At 43.6% G+C, this 14958-nt stretch overlaps 2 protein-coding genes across 2 annotated transcripts in view; one reads left to right on the forward strand and one right to left on the reverse strand.

Annotated features, from left to right (window-relative positions):
* LOC141130885 (protein unc-13 homolog B-like) overlaps positions 1-14958 on the reverse strand; it is a gene marked incomplete in the record, with an annotated part of 525591 nt that overhangs the window by 453283 nt on the left and 57350 nt on the right.
* Positions 426-14958, forward strand: part of LOC141130901 (protein unc-13 homolog B-like) — a 49198-nt gene continuing 34665 nt past the window's right edge. The window contains exon 1 of the mRNA XM_073618171.1: positions 426-495. Within this exon, the coding sequence (XP_073474272.1) occupies positions 441-495 (55 nt within the window). The 5' untranslated portion in view covers positions 426-440. The remainder of the gene's footprint in view (positions 496-14958) is intronic.

The following is a 14958-nucleotide window of genomic DNA, read 5'->3' on the forward strand; positions in this document are numbered from 1 at the left end:
CTAGGTGGAGCCTTCTGCAGATCCTTCTCTCTGACATATCAACGCTGCATAGAGTAGGTGGAGCCTTTTGCAGATCCTCCTCACTGACGACATATCAACGCTGCATAGAGTAGGCGGAGCCTTCTGCAGATCCTCCTCGCTGACGACATATCAACGCTGCATAGAGTAGGCGGAGCCTTCTGCAGATCCTCCTCGCTGACGACATGTCAACGATGCATAGAGTAGGTGGAGCCTTCTGCAGATCCTTCTCGGTCTCTCCCCGTCCATCATGATGCGTTCTTCAGGTCTAGTGCTGTGAGTGGCTCTTGCCCACAGTTTAAAAAAAAAAAAAAAAGCAAAAAAAAAAAAACATTTAATTTAGGAAGCTCTGTCAGGTCTGCTTTAAGTTTGTCTGCACAATATACTATGTGATTTAATTTTGTGTTTTACCTTTTTTTTAAATGTCTTTTCTTTATTTTTTTGCAGTTAAAAAAGCCAAACTTCAAGGTCCCCCAGGTAAGTGATGTTTTTCCTATGTACTCCTATCATTTTTATTTTTTTTTTCCAGTTTTGGCTTTGTGTATTTTCCTTCTCTACAGCACACAGTTTTAAAGTATTTGTTTTCTCTATCTATCTATCTATCTATCTATCTAATTATTTATATATTTTTTTTAACAATCTTTATTTATCAAAACATTTTTACCACAAGTAAAAAAAAAGGAAACTTATACACATCCAAAACATCCAAAACTTCTATACTTCTTTATCAAAGCAATAGTTCAGATTTCATTAACCTTTTAGTTATTTACTTAATTGATGCAAGGATGTGTAACCCCTATTCCAACCCCCCCCCCCCCCCCTCCACCCCATACCCTCTCTTTCGACTCAATCATCCATTCATACTGTCAAACAAAAACAACAACAACAAACACACAAAGTAAAAAAAAAAAAAAAAAAAAAAGGGATTTTCCTCTTGTAGTTTTCTACTGGATTCTATATAATAGTCCTCAAAAGCCCAGAAGAGACTCTGAATTCTTCCCTTTTAGCCCATGTGTTAAGTAATTGTACCTTCAACCCCTCCTCTATCACCATTCTTTCTTCCAGGGCACGCATGTCCGCCATCTCACACTCCCACTCCAGTACAGAGGGCACACATGTGCTTTTCCATTTTCTTGCTATGATGGTTCGTGCTGCTGTCAAAAAATATTTCAATATTCCTTTTCTAATTTTCTTAACCGATCCTGGGATCATAGATAATACCGCTACTTGTATTTCTGGATACATATCGGTCCCGGTCATGGCTCTATATATTTCAAATATTTTCTGCCAGAATGGTTGGATTTCTGAGCAATAGTACCAGATATGTGACATTGTGCCCTGTGCTTTATGACATCTCCAACAGATATCCTCGTTGTCAGAGTTCATTTTATGTAAGTCCACAGGGCACCTATACCATCTGGCTAATATTTTATAGTTTCTTTCCTGATGTTTGGCAGATATCGAGAGTTTATGGGTTACTATGATTGCCTTTTCCCATAATTCCCTGGGGATTTCTGTTCCTATCTCTAATTCCCATTTCTTAATATAAGGTAGCTCCTGTCCTTTATTTTCAGAATTCAGGTATTTATAGATTTTAGAGAGGGCGTGTGTGGGTCTATGTTCTTGTAAAAAGATTTTTTCTAAGGTTGTCAAGGGCCTATCTATTACCGATTCTTTTATTAGGGATGCGATATACCGTTGTAGCATCCCATACTGCATCCATTTAATTTTATGTTCTACACCCAACCTTTCCATTGGGAGGAGCCTGTTGTCTTCCATCGTTTCCACCAACCTTGTGTCTTCACATCTCTTCCATTTAAGAAATGTTTCAGACTCTAGTGCCAGTGGAAATTCTGGATTACTAAATAGTGGAGTCATAGGTCCCCTATCAGTAGATCCAATCCCTCTCTTAATCATAATATCCCATACTTTTAATGTTGATACCACTAAGGAGGGCAATTCACTATCCGGCGGTCTTTGCTCTCTTTTTATCCAGGGTAGTGATTTTTAATTTTAAGGCTGTGATCTTCTCTTCAAGCTTCACCCACTGTTTGATATCTCTATTATGGAACCAATCCACTATTCTTGTTATCATTATTGCTCTCAAGTACAAATCTATATCTGGAAGGGCCAGGCCCCCATTTTTCTTAGTTTTATTCAAGACCGATCTATTGATTCTGGGGGTCTTGCCTCCCCAGACAAAATTTCCTATTAACTTATGCAGTTTTTTCAGGGTATTTGTTAAGGGAAAAATGGGTATTGCCTGTAGGGTATATAATATTTTAGGTAGTATATCCATCTTTACAATACTTATTCTACCCATCCAGGAAAACATACCTTTTTCATATTGTTGTAACGATCTCATAGTGTTCTGTACCAACGGGGCATAGTTATACTCCTGTAGTTTATTGAGGTCAGTGGGGATGAATATACCTAAATATTTAATTGCCTTTGCCTGCCATTTAAAAGAGAAATCCTTTTCAAGGAGTTCCACCATAGCGCTTGGCAAATTAACGTTTAGGACTTCAGATTTGTTGTAGTTTACCTTGAAATTACTTAGTGCGCCGAATCGTTTAAATTCAGATATCAGGTTTGGTATTGAAATCAAGGGATTTGTAATGTAAAGCAAGATATCATCTGCATATACTGACATCTTGTATTCTAAACCTCCCTTCTTAATACCCTGTATATCCTTATTTTCTCGATAATTTTTTATATTTTTTAATAGAGAATGGTTAAATCTGACCTCCAACCTTCTCTTAAGTCTTGCAGAGTTGTACAGTCTCCTCTCCTGGACTGAAATGGCTTGCTCTGATTTCACCGCACACTGTGAGCTTCTCGCGATGTGCGTTGGAAGCTGCAGCAAGTCAGAGCCCTCCTCATTTCCTGGCCGGAGGACATCCAGCATCATCTAGTCCCTTTTCTCACCCAGGTTGACTGCCTTTGGCTCGCCCCTTTCATATATATATATATATATATATATATATATATATGTGTGTATATATATATATAATAATTACACGAACAATATACATACCCTACAATTTTCTTTCTTTTCTACATCAAGCCAGTTGCAGGATTTATTCTTGGTTCGCTCTGATGTTGGGTCTCGGAGGTTCTTCTATGATAAGGATGTTTGATGAAAATTCTTTACCAGAGTTCCTTAACTAAGCAGAGATTTTAATCAGAGAGCTAAAGAGCGGATCAGGGCAGCTTATCGTAGGACCTTATCGGAATGGGGTCATATCGGAGGGGGGCGGCTGGTTTGTTTTGTTTTAAATTGACCGGAAAAGGATTTAGAGAGTCTGGTTTTCAGTTGGTCATATGAAGACAATGCTGTGCCTGGTGTTCCCTGGAGGTTTACCACTCTACCACGCACTATGCCCCTCCGTTAATTTAAAGTGGATGTGAACCCTCGCATATACCCAGTTAAGTGACTGGCCTCAGGGGATACACAGAAATGAAGCAAATGTGCCTACATATGTTTTACCTGTTTATCTGCAGTCTTCTCTTTTCTGCAGCCATTCAAAGTGCAGAATTTATACAGCTTGTCTGAGTTTTTAGAAAGCGGTTACACACTGCAGATCTTAGTGAGAGCTGACTGAAGGGAAGGGACTCACCCCTTCACATAGTACACAGGAACAGAGCTGAGGCTGTCAATCACAGGCTATGTGCTGTAGCTCCCTCCCCGTCACCATTTTATCTCTTGATGTCAGAAAAACTTGTCAGAAGTGCCTCATGCTGATGGCAGAGGAAAGAGGCAGCAGGCAGAAATGACACCTAATGCTCTGAATTGAGACAAGTGCACACTATAGATCAGGGGTCTCGAAACCTTCTAAACAAATGGTCAGTTTACTGTTCTTCAGACAGTTGGTGTCAGTGGGGGGGAATAGTCTCCCATCAGTGGTGTCAGTGGGGGGGGGATAGTCCCCCATAATTGGTGTCAGTGGGGGGGGGATAGTTCCCCATCATTGGTGTCAGTGTGGGGGGGGGGAATAGTCCCCCATCATTGGTGTCAGTGTGGGGGGGAATAGTCCCCCATCATTGGTGTCAGTGTGGGGGGGAATAGTCCCCCATCATTGGTGTCAGTGGGGGAATAGTCCCCCATCATTGGTGTCAGTGGGGGGAATAGTCCCCCATCATTGGTGTCAGTGGGGGGGGGGAATAGTCCCCCATCATTGGTGTCAGTGTGGGGGGGAATAGTCCCCCATCATTGGTGTCAGTGGGGGGGGGAATAGTCCCCCATCATTGGTGTCAGTGGGGGGGGGGGGGATAGTCCACCATCATTGGTGTCAGTGGGGGGGGGGAATAGTCCACCATCATTGGTGTCAGTGGGGGGGGGGAATAGTCCCCCATCATTGGTGTCAGTGGGGGGGGGAATAGTCCCCCATCATTGGTGTCAGTGGAGGGGGGGATAGTCCCCCATCATTGGTCTCAGTGGGGCAGTGGGGGGGAATAGTCCCCCATCGGTGTCAGTGGGGGGGGATAGTGCCCCATCATTGGTGTCAGTGGGGGGGGGGATAGTGCCCCATCATTGGTGTCAGTGGGGGGGGAAATAGTCCCCCATCATTGGTGTCAGTGGGGGGGGGGGAAATAGTCCCCCATCATTGGTGTCAGTGGGGGGTATAGTATCATGTTGTTGGTATCGGTGGGAGGAATAGTGCTCCGTCGTTGGTGTCAGTGGTGGAATAGTCCCCCATCATTGGTGTCTGTGGAAGGTATAATATCCTGTTGTTGGTGTCATTGGGAGGAATAGTGCCCCATCTTTGGTGTCAGTGAGAGGAATGGTGCCCCATCTTTGGTGTCAGTGAGAGGAATGGTGCCCCATCTTTGGTGTCAGTGGAAGAAATAGTGCCCCATCCTTGGTATCGGTGGGAATAATAGTGCCCCATTGTCAGTGGCATGAACTATGTTCCAATGTTGCTGACAGTAGGGGGTATAATGGCCAAAGGGCTGGATAAAGGCAAGCAAAGGGCCGCATCCGGCCCCTTGTCCGCAGTTTGGAGACCTCTGCCATAGAGGCATATGCTTTGTTCATATTTCATGTCTGAGGTTTACATCTTGTGACCATGTGTCATTGATGCCGGGACCAAATTAGCAGTCAGTATTTAATAAGAGCTTCAGTCTCCTTCCTCAAAGGTAGGTTTAAAGCCTAAAAAGATATACAAATACACAGATATCAACAAGAGAACCTTTGCAAGTGATTAAAGCTAAAGTGTATTGTACATATAATGTCTTCCCTTGTTCCCTCCCCCCAGATCAATATGCAATAAAACATTTTTAGTCATCTTTCAGGAAATGCCCATTTTCAGACCTAGTGATGTCATCACCGGATCCACCTGGTTGTCTTTCCTCTGAGTTTTGTGGGAGGGGCCAGAAGGCTTCTATTAGCGTTTAGAGTACCCTGACATAGATAAATAAAAGAACAAATCCCCCCATCCCTTTAGACATGCATGCTCCTTCCTGAGGGGGGCTGCAGGCTTTAGCTGTGCAATCTACTGATCTGTTGCTTTATCATGCATATCTGGAATATAGGTCCTCACCAGAATAGGAGGGAAGGGTAAATCTTCCAATGAGGACTCTAGTCTAAAGATATTTTCTCTCATTTCCTGTTTGAGTCTACAGGAAGTTGAGGGAAATCTCCCTAATGAGACAGATGCCAAAAATTACCTTACCATTTTAAGTCATCTACTCTATCCAAAGTTTGGTAAAATTTAAGCTTTAGATATACTTGACAGTTTGTTCTGCCCTCAATAAGAGTCTGGTGAGTCCTATTAGGAGCTGTTTCCAGGATTAGAGTGTTTAAGTATTAAAACGGTAATTAAACCTGATTGGTCCCTGATGAGAAATACTCCGCCATTAAAAGTGACAATGCTGACACATCAACCATCTTGAGATATGGAGTCATATTTTTAGAATTGCCAATTATAGTCGTGAGCCGTTCATGGTTCAAATTTTACATCTTGAGAAAATTAAGAAAGTAATTCTTCCCAGCGCGGTCTGGATATGGTCTCAGACGTGGCCGGGATGTTCTCTTGTACGAGATTGATGTACGGGGGCTGTGAAGAAGTCTGGGAGTGGGGATCCTCTAACACAGTGATTCTCAACCCTGTCCTCAAGTACCCCCAACAGGCCATGTTTTGGGAATTTCTCTTAGATAAAATAGCTGTCCAAAATACCAAGCCATTGACTCTGATTTAAAGCACCTGTGCAAGATGAAGGAAAACCTGCAAACATGGCCTGTTGGTGGTACTTGAGGACAGGGTTGAGAACCACTGCTCTAACGGACAGCTGGATATGCTCCCCAACATGACTGGGATATTGTTATGGCCGGGATATTCTCTTCGACATGGTTGGAATATTATGGTTGAGATATTCTCTTCAACATGGCTGTGGTTATTGTAATGACCTGGGTATTCTCTTCGACATGGTTGGAATGTTGTTATGGCTGGGATATTCTCTCAGACACAGCCGGGACATTGTTATGGCCGGGATATTCTCTTCGACGTGGGTGGGATTTTCTGTCCAACATGGCCGGGACATTGTTATGGTTGGGATATACTTTCTTGTATGGCTGGGATCAACACTAGCAGACTGTTTTACAGCCTTAGTAAATGAGTCTAGTACGTCACATCCACAGGAGGGTGACCGATTTTATGGGGGTGAGGTTCAGTTTTGGGAGCTGGGATATAAGTCCCTGATTTGTTGGCCTAGTTCACAGTGGTGTCTTCACAGAATCATTTTTTTCCTCTTAGTTATCAAAGCTCTTGGGTTACTGAATAGCAGGAATTACGGTAAATGTTTGTTGGCACAGAAATGTATGTATTGCACATTACCAGTCCTTAGTTCTCTCCCCCCCCCCCCCATATTATTTACACCTGTTGATCCTGCCAGTGACACCTCTTGTCCTAGGGTAACGATGCTCGATTGCACTGGATTTATGCAATGTTGTGACCTTAGGATAGTCCTGCTGTGCCCATTATGAGGGGTTTAAACTATCTTTGTGCTAGGTTCCCAGGTCTGTACACCTCCTGTGCCCGTTATGAGTGGTTCCCACCATCCCTTTGCTGATTTCTTGGGTCTGTACACCTGCTGTGCCCATTATGAGAGGTTTCCACCATTCCTGTGCTGAGCTTCCAGGTCTGTACCCATTATGAGGGGTTTCCACCATCCCTGTGCTGAGTTTCCAGGTCTGTACACCTACTATGCCCATTATGAGGGGTTCCCACCATCCCTGTGCTGTGTTCCTGGGTCTGTACACCTGCTGTGCCCATTATGAGGGGTTAATTTTGGTTAATTTTGGTTATTGAAAAATCTTACAAACAACAACTTATATACAATAAAACCATAATAAATAAATAAAACATATTTACAAAATAATAGAATATGATTATACAAAACAAGAACATAATAAATGGTGCAAACCAAATTGTGCATAACATAATCCCTACGGGCGAGCCAGACTAAGGAACATCACCGTCACAATGCATGTAGCCTTTTATCAAAAATATATTTGATCTTGAAAATCTAGGGGAGTGAAACAAGAATACAAAGAAAAGCCACCCCCCCCCCCCCGAGATTCAGGCAGCGGCTATAGAGTCCTGATATTCCTCCACACCCTTATCCAGGTCTCCTGCTGCCACCTGCCTTTCTCAAGACCCCGAATCTTCCCAACCTCACCCAGAATGTCCCGCACCACCACTTCCACAGGGAGGATTTTACTCCGTAAGGATACCTGACACCGTGCACTCCATTATGAGGGGTTCCCACCATCCCTGTGCTGAGTTCCCAGGTCTGTACACCTGTTGTGCCCATTATGAGGGGTTCCCAGGTCTGTACACCTGCTGTACCCATTATGAGGGGTCCCCACCATCCCTGTGCTGAGTTCCCAGGTCTGTACACCTGCTGTGCCCATTATGATGGGTTCCCACCATCCCTGTGCTGAGTTCCCAGGTCTGTACACCTGCTGTGCCCATTATGATGGGTTCCCACCATCCCTGTGCTGAGTTCCCAGGTCTGTACACCTGCTGTGCCCATTATGATGGGTTCCCACCATCCCTGTGCTGAGTTCCCAGGTCTGTACACCTGCTGTGCACATTATAAGGGGTTTCCACCATCCCTGTGCTAGGTTCCTGGAACTGTACACCTGCTGTGCCCACTTTACATGGACGCCTTCCTTCAATAAGGTGTTCTAGTACTTTGTGAATCTAAACCCCAAAAAACAAAAATGTATATGTATTGCAGCTTACCAGTCCTTAGTTTTCTTTTTCTTTTTTTTCCTGAATTTTTTCCCCCATTTTTTACACCTGGTGATCCTGCCAGTGACGCTTCCTGTCCTAGGGGGGCAACGCTGGCTCGCTGTATTGGATTTATACAGTGTTGTCACCATAGGAAAATCCTGCTGTGCCCATTGTGAGGGGTTTCCACCATTCCTGCATGGAGTTTCTGGGCCTGCATACCTGCTGTGCCCATTATTAGGGGTTCCCATCATCCCTGCTGGGTTTTATTTATATTATAGGCTCCATTCACACTTTTTGCGACTTGAGTGCCATAGACTGCAATGTAAACCCTCAAAAGTTGGGTGTAAGTCGCACCTAAATGTGATACATTCGACCAGTTGTGCAAAAGTTGTCCATTTATCATGGGTCAAAACCAAAGTCGCGTACAAGTCTCGCCCATCCAAAGTTGCATCAAAGTTTCACGCCAAAGCCACAAATAGCAACACTTTTGGGGGTCGCACTAGTGTGAATGGGAGCCTTCTATTCTGGAGGAAGTAACAGGAAGATCTGGGGCACACAAAGGTGGACAGGAACAGAGCTGAGAATGATGGAATGGAGATCTCGCTATCAGAAGCAGTGGGCTGTGTCCGTAGTTTTTCACTTATATACTGTAGGCTACAACTTAAATGTCACTTTTAGGTGGACAGGCCCTTTAAATAATAGCACTCTTCATTCTGTAATGCTGAAGGTTGCAGGCATGGCCGAGCCTCTGTCCTAGATAGTAAAATGGCAGGACAGTCAGCGGTCCTTTAATGAAAGAGAGATGAGGGTTCATACACGCCATACTCTCCAGATCTCTGCTCAGAGAGTAATCCAGCACCGTTTTTCGTCGTCTGGTTTAACCCTTTCCTCCATTGTAAGCGCAGCAGAGCAGCTTTGTATTCCTGGCAGACAAATCCTCTCCGGCTTTTATCCCCCGGAGCATCTGAAAGAGATACAAACAGACAATGGCAGCCATTAAAAGTATTTTCTTAGCTGCGGACGGATTCTTTTGTAACACAAAATCGCTTCCTTGTGCGGAGGGGTGAGAGTCACCGGGTGGGTGCGGCTTTCTGTGGTTTTGTACCTTTCAGAACCTTTTTAGATTGCGTATACAGTAAAACCTTGGTTTAAGAGCGTTTTGCAAGTCAAGCAAAATTTTTTTCATAAATTTTGACTTGATTTATACAACCGATATCTTGATATAAAAGTAGCGTCATGTCACAATTGAGTATAAAAGAGAAAAGAGGCGCCTCTAAGTGTAGCAATACGGTTACATTTAATGAAGGTACAACATTTAGCAACTCACATGGTTGATGATTAAAACAGGCACATCTAAGTATGGAGGCATCCGGGGTAAAACTGTCCACATAGATCATCCCCCGCACAGCCATGGACGTCATCCCTTTCACGCTGCGCTCCGAGAGCGCTTCAATCGCTATACTGCAGGGTAGTCTTCCTGGTCATGATTGCAGACTGACAGCGGTGAGAGGCGGCGGTTGCGGAGGATGGTCTATGTGGACAGCTTTACCCTGCATTCCTGCTATACTTAGATGAGCCTGCTTTAATCATCAACCATGTGAGTTGCTAAATGTTGTACCTTCATTAAATGTAACCATATTGCTACACTTAGAGGCGCCTCTCTTCTCTTTTATACTCTGTAACTCCTGCTGGATTTTGCTTCTAATCCCCTTGTGGAGGCTTCCATTTGTAAATGGACATTTTATGGTTACACAACCTGGTCACATTGCTATAATCTTTTTATATGGACTATAAAATGAAGGACTTATGAATAAATGGTTGTGGAACAAATCATCTGAGTTTCCATTATTTCTTATGGGGAAATTCGCTTTGATATACAAGTGCTTTGGATTACAAGCATGTTTCCGGAACGAATTATGCTTGCAATCCAAGGTTTTTACTGTAGTTCTGATTTACATTCCAAACATCAAAGTTGTGCTAAACCCTAGTTCTAGAATAAAAAAATTAAAAAAATATGTAAGTGATTCTATTAACTCCAAAAAAAGTTCCTTCTATCGCTGCTGTGATCTGACTTCCTGTTAGAGGGTGGCCACATTCGTTCTCTATGGTCCCACTGGATGTAGCCACCCTCTCTTGCTCCCTAATGTGAAGGACCAATAGACTACTGGACTATGCATAGAGCAGTGCACATGACTGCAACTAAAATAAAATATTAAAATTCCACCATGGAAATTGTAAGTGGACTGTGCACCCAGTGTTCTCTTAAAGTCCAACTCGGGGGGGGGGGGGGGGGGCTCTGGGATCCCTCTTTTTTTTGATGACCTTTTCCGGATGTCTATTGGCCTGTTACGCAATGCACTAGGCCCTCTTTATCTTCTCCACCAAAGACCCAAATGACTGCAGACCTGTCACAAGCCTCAACACCATCTCCAAAATTATCGAGAAAGCAGTAGTATAACAGCTACAACTCCATCTGGACACCCATTAACTCTTGGACCCACTACAATCTGGTTTCCACCCTGGCCACGGGACAGAAACTGCTCTCCCCAAAATCTGGGATGACGCCCTCGAAGCAGCAGATGAAGGAGAATCGTGTCTCCTGGTGCTGCTGGACCTCAGGGCAGCTTTTGACACAGTAGACCACAAAACCCTCATCTCACAGAAGTAGCTGGAGTTGCATGCTCAGACTTACACTGGTTCGCATCCTTCCTAGAGAACCAATCCCAGCAAGTGAAACTAGGAGCTTTCACTTTGGAAGCATGTAAAATTACATGCGGAGTCCCTCAAGGATCACCCCTGTCGTCCGTGCTCTTTAACATCTGTCTCCGCCCACTCCTCAGCAATCAGCAACCAGGACCCGCTTTATCACTCCTACGCTGATGACATCCAACTCTACCTACGTGTCACCAACAAAAAAGACCAATACCAGGCACTGGAAAACTGTCTCTCATTGATCGACGCTTGGATGACAGAGAGCTCCCTTAAACTCAACCGATCCAAAACAGAACTCCTCTTCCTCCATGCAAACCGAAACAAAAACCCTGGCACGATGTCCACACCACTCACCATCCTCGGAAAACCCATCTCCCTCAGCACTAAAGCCAAAAGCCTCGGCGTCATCTTTGACTCAGACATGCCAATGGATGCACAAATAGGATCAGTAGTCAGCGGATCCCACTACCTTCTTCACGTGGACTCATCACCTTCATCCCAGAAGGAGATACAGCAGCAGTAACTGGAACAATAATCAATTCCCGACTCGACTAAGCAAATTCCCTCTACCTAGGACTTCCCAAATACCAAATTTCACATCTACAAATCGTCCAGAACACAGCAGCCAGACTGGTTACTGGAAAAAGAAAACCCTGGGAATCAATCACCCCGGCCCTGAGGACCCTCCATTGGCTTGCCGTGAAGGACAGGGTTACTTTTAAGACCCTCTGCCTCACTCACAAATGTACACAAGGAAAAGCCCCGCAATACTTCTGCGACAAAATAAAGCACTACACCCCAGGTCGCCCCCTCCAGTCAACTAACCAGAACCTCCTCCTCATCCCCAAGATCCGTTATAAATTAAAAGGTGAACGAAGGTTCGCAGTCCAAGGACCACGGCTATGGATCGCTCTACCCACGGACATCCGCTCGGAAGAAAACCAACTGGCCTTCAGGAAGAATCTCAATACCCATCTCTTCTGAAGACCCAGATGGACACTGGCGGCAAAAGCTCCTTGAGGCGATTTTAGTTCGCATATGTAGCGCTATACAAGTTATTCATTCATTCCTGGTGGTAAGTGGTCCTGGGTAATGACATCAGCAGCACTCTCTGCAACCTAATACAGCGAGTGCAGGGCGCTGTGGGCCGAGCCGTGACACCCCAACACTCACTCTTTGCATAGGGCTTGTTCACACCAGGTCTGCAGTGTAAACACCAGGGCACATGCAAACAGGGTGGATTTGATTTAAATCACTATGAAAAGGCTCGATTTAAATCAAATTTTTTAAAGAGCAACTGTCATATCTGTACCGCAGTGGCTTCTCCTCTGACCCGCTGTTGACACACCGACAGTCCCATTCACTTTAATGGGACGGCTGGTGATGCGGAGGTGAAACAACAAGGTGAGGGATGTGGCGGCAGCAGGTGAGTGGATGCCCGCTAACAGGCGTTGCCATGATGGATCTGAAATGACAGGTGCCATTTAAATGTAAGGACTTATTCTTGCTGGTAGTTAGAATCTTTAATATTTGCAAACAAAATGAAGGTTTCCTATTTAGAATAATCTGTCAGGTTAGCAAAACAGTGATATCCAAGCCGTTTCAATCATACAGTTTGTAATGTACAGTAAAACCTTAAATTGTGAGCATAATTCGTTCCAGAAGCATGCTTGTAATCCAAAGCACTCTTATATCAATGCAAAGTTCCCCGTAAGAAATAATAGAAACTCAAATGATTCATTCCACAACCATTTATTCATAAGTCCTTCTGTCTATCGTCCATATAAAATGAGTATAGCAATGTGACCAGGTTGTGTAATTATAAAATGTCTATCCACAAATGGAAGCCTCCACATCGGGATTAGAGGCAAAAATCCAGCAGGAGCTACACAGTATAAAAGAGAAGAGAGGCGCCTCTAAGTGTAGCAATATGTTGCTAAATGTTGTACCTTCATTAAATGTAACCGTATTGCTACACTTAGAGGTGCCTCTCTTCTCTTTTATACTCAGTTGTGACATGACGCTGCTTGTATATCACGTCAAAATTTAATAAAAAATGTTGGTTGTCTTGCAAAACGCAAGATTTGCAAAACAATGGGTTTAAAGGAATATTCCTGAACTTTGTTTTATTTCATGTATACTGCAAAATGATGTGAATGCATCAATGCAGTGAATGTTATCTCAGCTTGCAGAGCTTGGATTCATTGAACGAGTTTACCAAAAATGTAAATATGTGGAATATACAGCCTCATGCTACATTAATAAGCTCCATTTCATGCTGAATAAACGTAATTATTTTTGTACCTGGAGTAGAAAACTATCTTTAGATAGATTTTTACTCCAAAAGCATTTTATTAAAATAAATTTCCCAGTTGACTCTGTGGGACGGTATCTTGGCAGTGGAGCGGCGTTTAGTGTCATGAAGGAGAGAGAAGTAGAAAAAAACTTTTCTTTTTTTTACAACCGCTTTATATTTATTTTTTCAATTGAAGTAAGCAATGCCTCATAAATACCTCTTAAAGTGTTGCTAAACCCAGGACCCTGCATCCACTGTATCTGGTGTCCATCAGTACATGGAAATGCAATTATTTTAGTAAATATAAACAGCTAAATACCTTTTCTCATCAGCAGTATACAGCAGTCTTGTGACTTCTATCACTGTCTGGTTAAAGCTTGTAAGAGGAGTTTTCATTCTCCTCTGACTGTCCTATGAGGCTGCAGGACCCCTGACCCTCTGTCTGGACAGTGCTGATTTGCCCTGTGCTGATCACATGCACCCTCCCAACAAAATAAACCTCTTTGCACATGCTAAGTTTGGTGTGTATTGCTAGAGTGCCTCCAAGGCTCTTTTCTATCAGCAGATGGATTAGGGACTGTGGAAGAAGGGGAGGATCAGAGGAGACCGGATCAAACCACCTTTCTACACAATGCAGAGGATTAACCCCTTAGATTCCTCAGTGAGTATAACGAGCATGCTTTCCTGCATAATACACACTGATTTTACTGTTGTGGCTTTAGGAAAACTTTAATACTGTCACTGAAGTTCACCTCATGCAGCTTTCTGTGATGGGGTGACAACAATGCTGCACTGCTTCTGAATTCAAAGCAGCGTTGTCACCCTCATGTAGGCTGCACCTTCCTGTTCTGCAGCAGGATGATAAGACTTTGCATGTGGGGTGTCTGTCACATGTACCTTGTTAATTATTATATGACGCTATGGATGGTCTCTCTTCCTCTATATGTGGCTGGGTCTCGTGATGTCTGGTTAAGGGTTTGTGTTGCCGGTAGGAGTTTGAGTATCCTATCCATTTCAACTTGCATCCAACCTCCAGTCGGTCAGCGGATCACCTTCATGAGAAAAGGCCCTGGCTGGGTATAAGCCAACTGCCCGATTTTACCTGCCAGCTGGTAAGCAGGTTTTTCATCAGGTGGTGGCATGTTTGTTATTACTCCGATTCACCTGGGTGTTCGTCACTTGATTGAATTTGTATCGCCCATCCAAGAATTACTGTATGGACTTTCCATTTGCAGCGCAGCCTTTTTTTTCCTTTATATAGTTTTCTGTGTTATCACATTGTGAGCTGCTGCTTTTTGGATTTTATTTATGGTCTGTCATCATTGTGAACCTCAAAATTTTCACATATGTTTCAATGCTTATTAGTTTTGACTTGGCGCAGTTTTTTTCCTATTACCTTGTTAATTAGCACCTGGCCACACCTAGTCCTGTCCACAGCTGTCTGGTTTGACCGTGTTTCCCACTGTAATCTGCAGTGTCTGGGAGGGGGAACATGTGAGACACAAATGAAGGAGGAATGGGTCACTCTGGAATTTTTTTGCTTTTTTATTTTCTTCTTCTGCGTCATATAACTCAATTTTTGGACCTGATCTGACCTTAAACGTGGGTCTGATATGCTTTATGTGAGCTATGTAGGGCTAATAACAAGTCTTTAGGAAGTGTGGAGTTCAGAAATTTGCAGTAATGAACACT

Source organism: Aquarana catesbeiana, linkage group LG01 (genome assembly GCF_042186555.1).
Source record: "Aquarana catesbeiana isolate 2022-GZ linkage group LG01, ASM4218655v1, whole genome shotgun sequence".
In the NCBI taxonomy this organism is placed as follows: domain Eukaryota; kingdom Metazoa; phylum Chordata; class Amphibia; order Anura; family Ranidae; genus Aquarana; species Aquarana catesbeiana.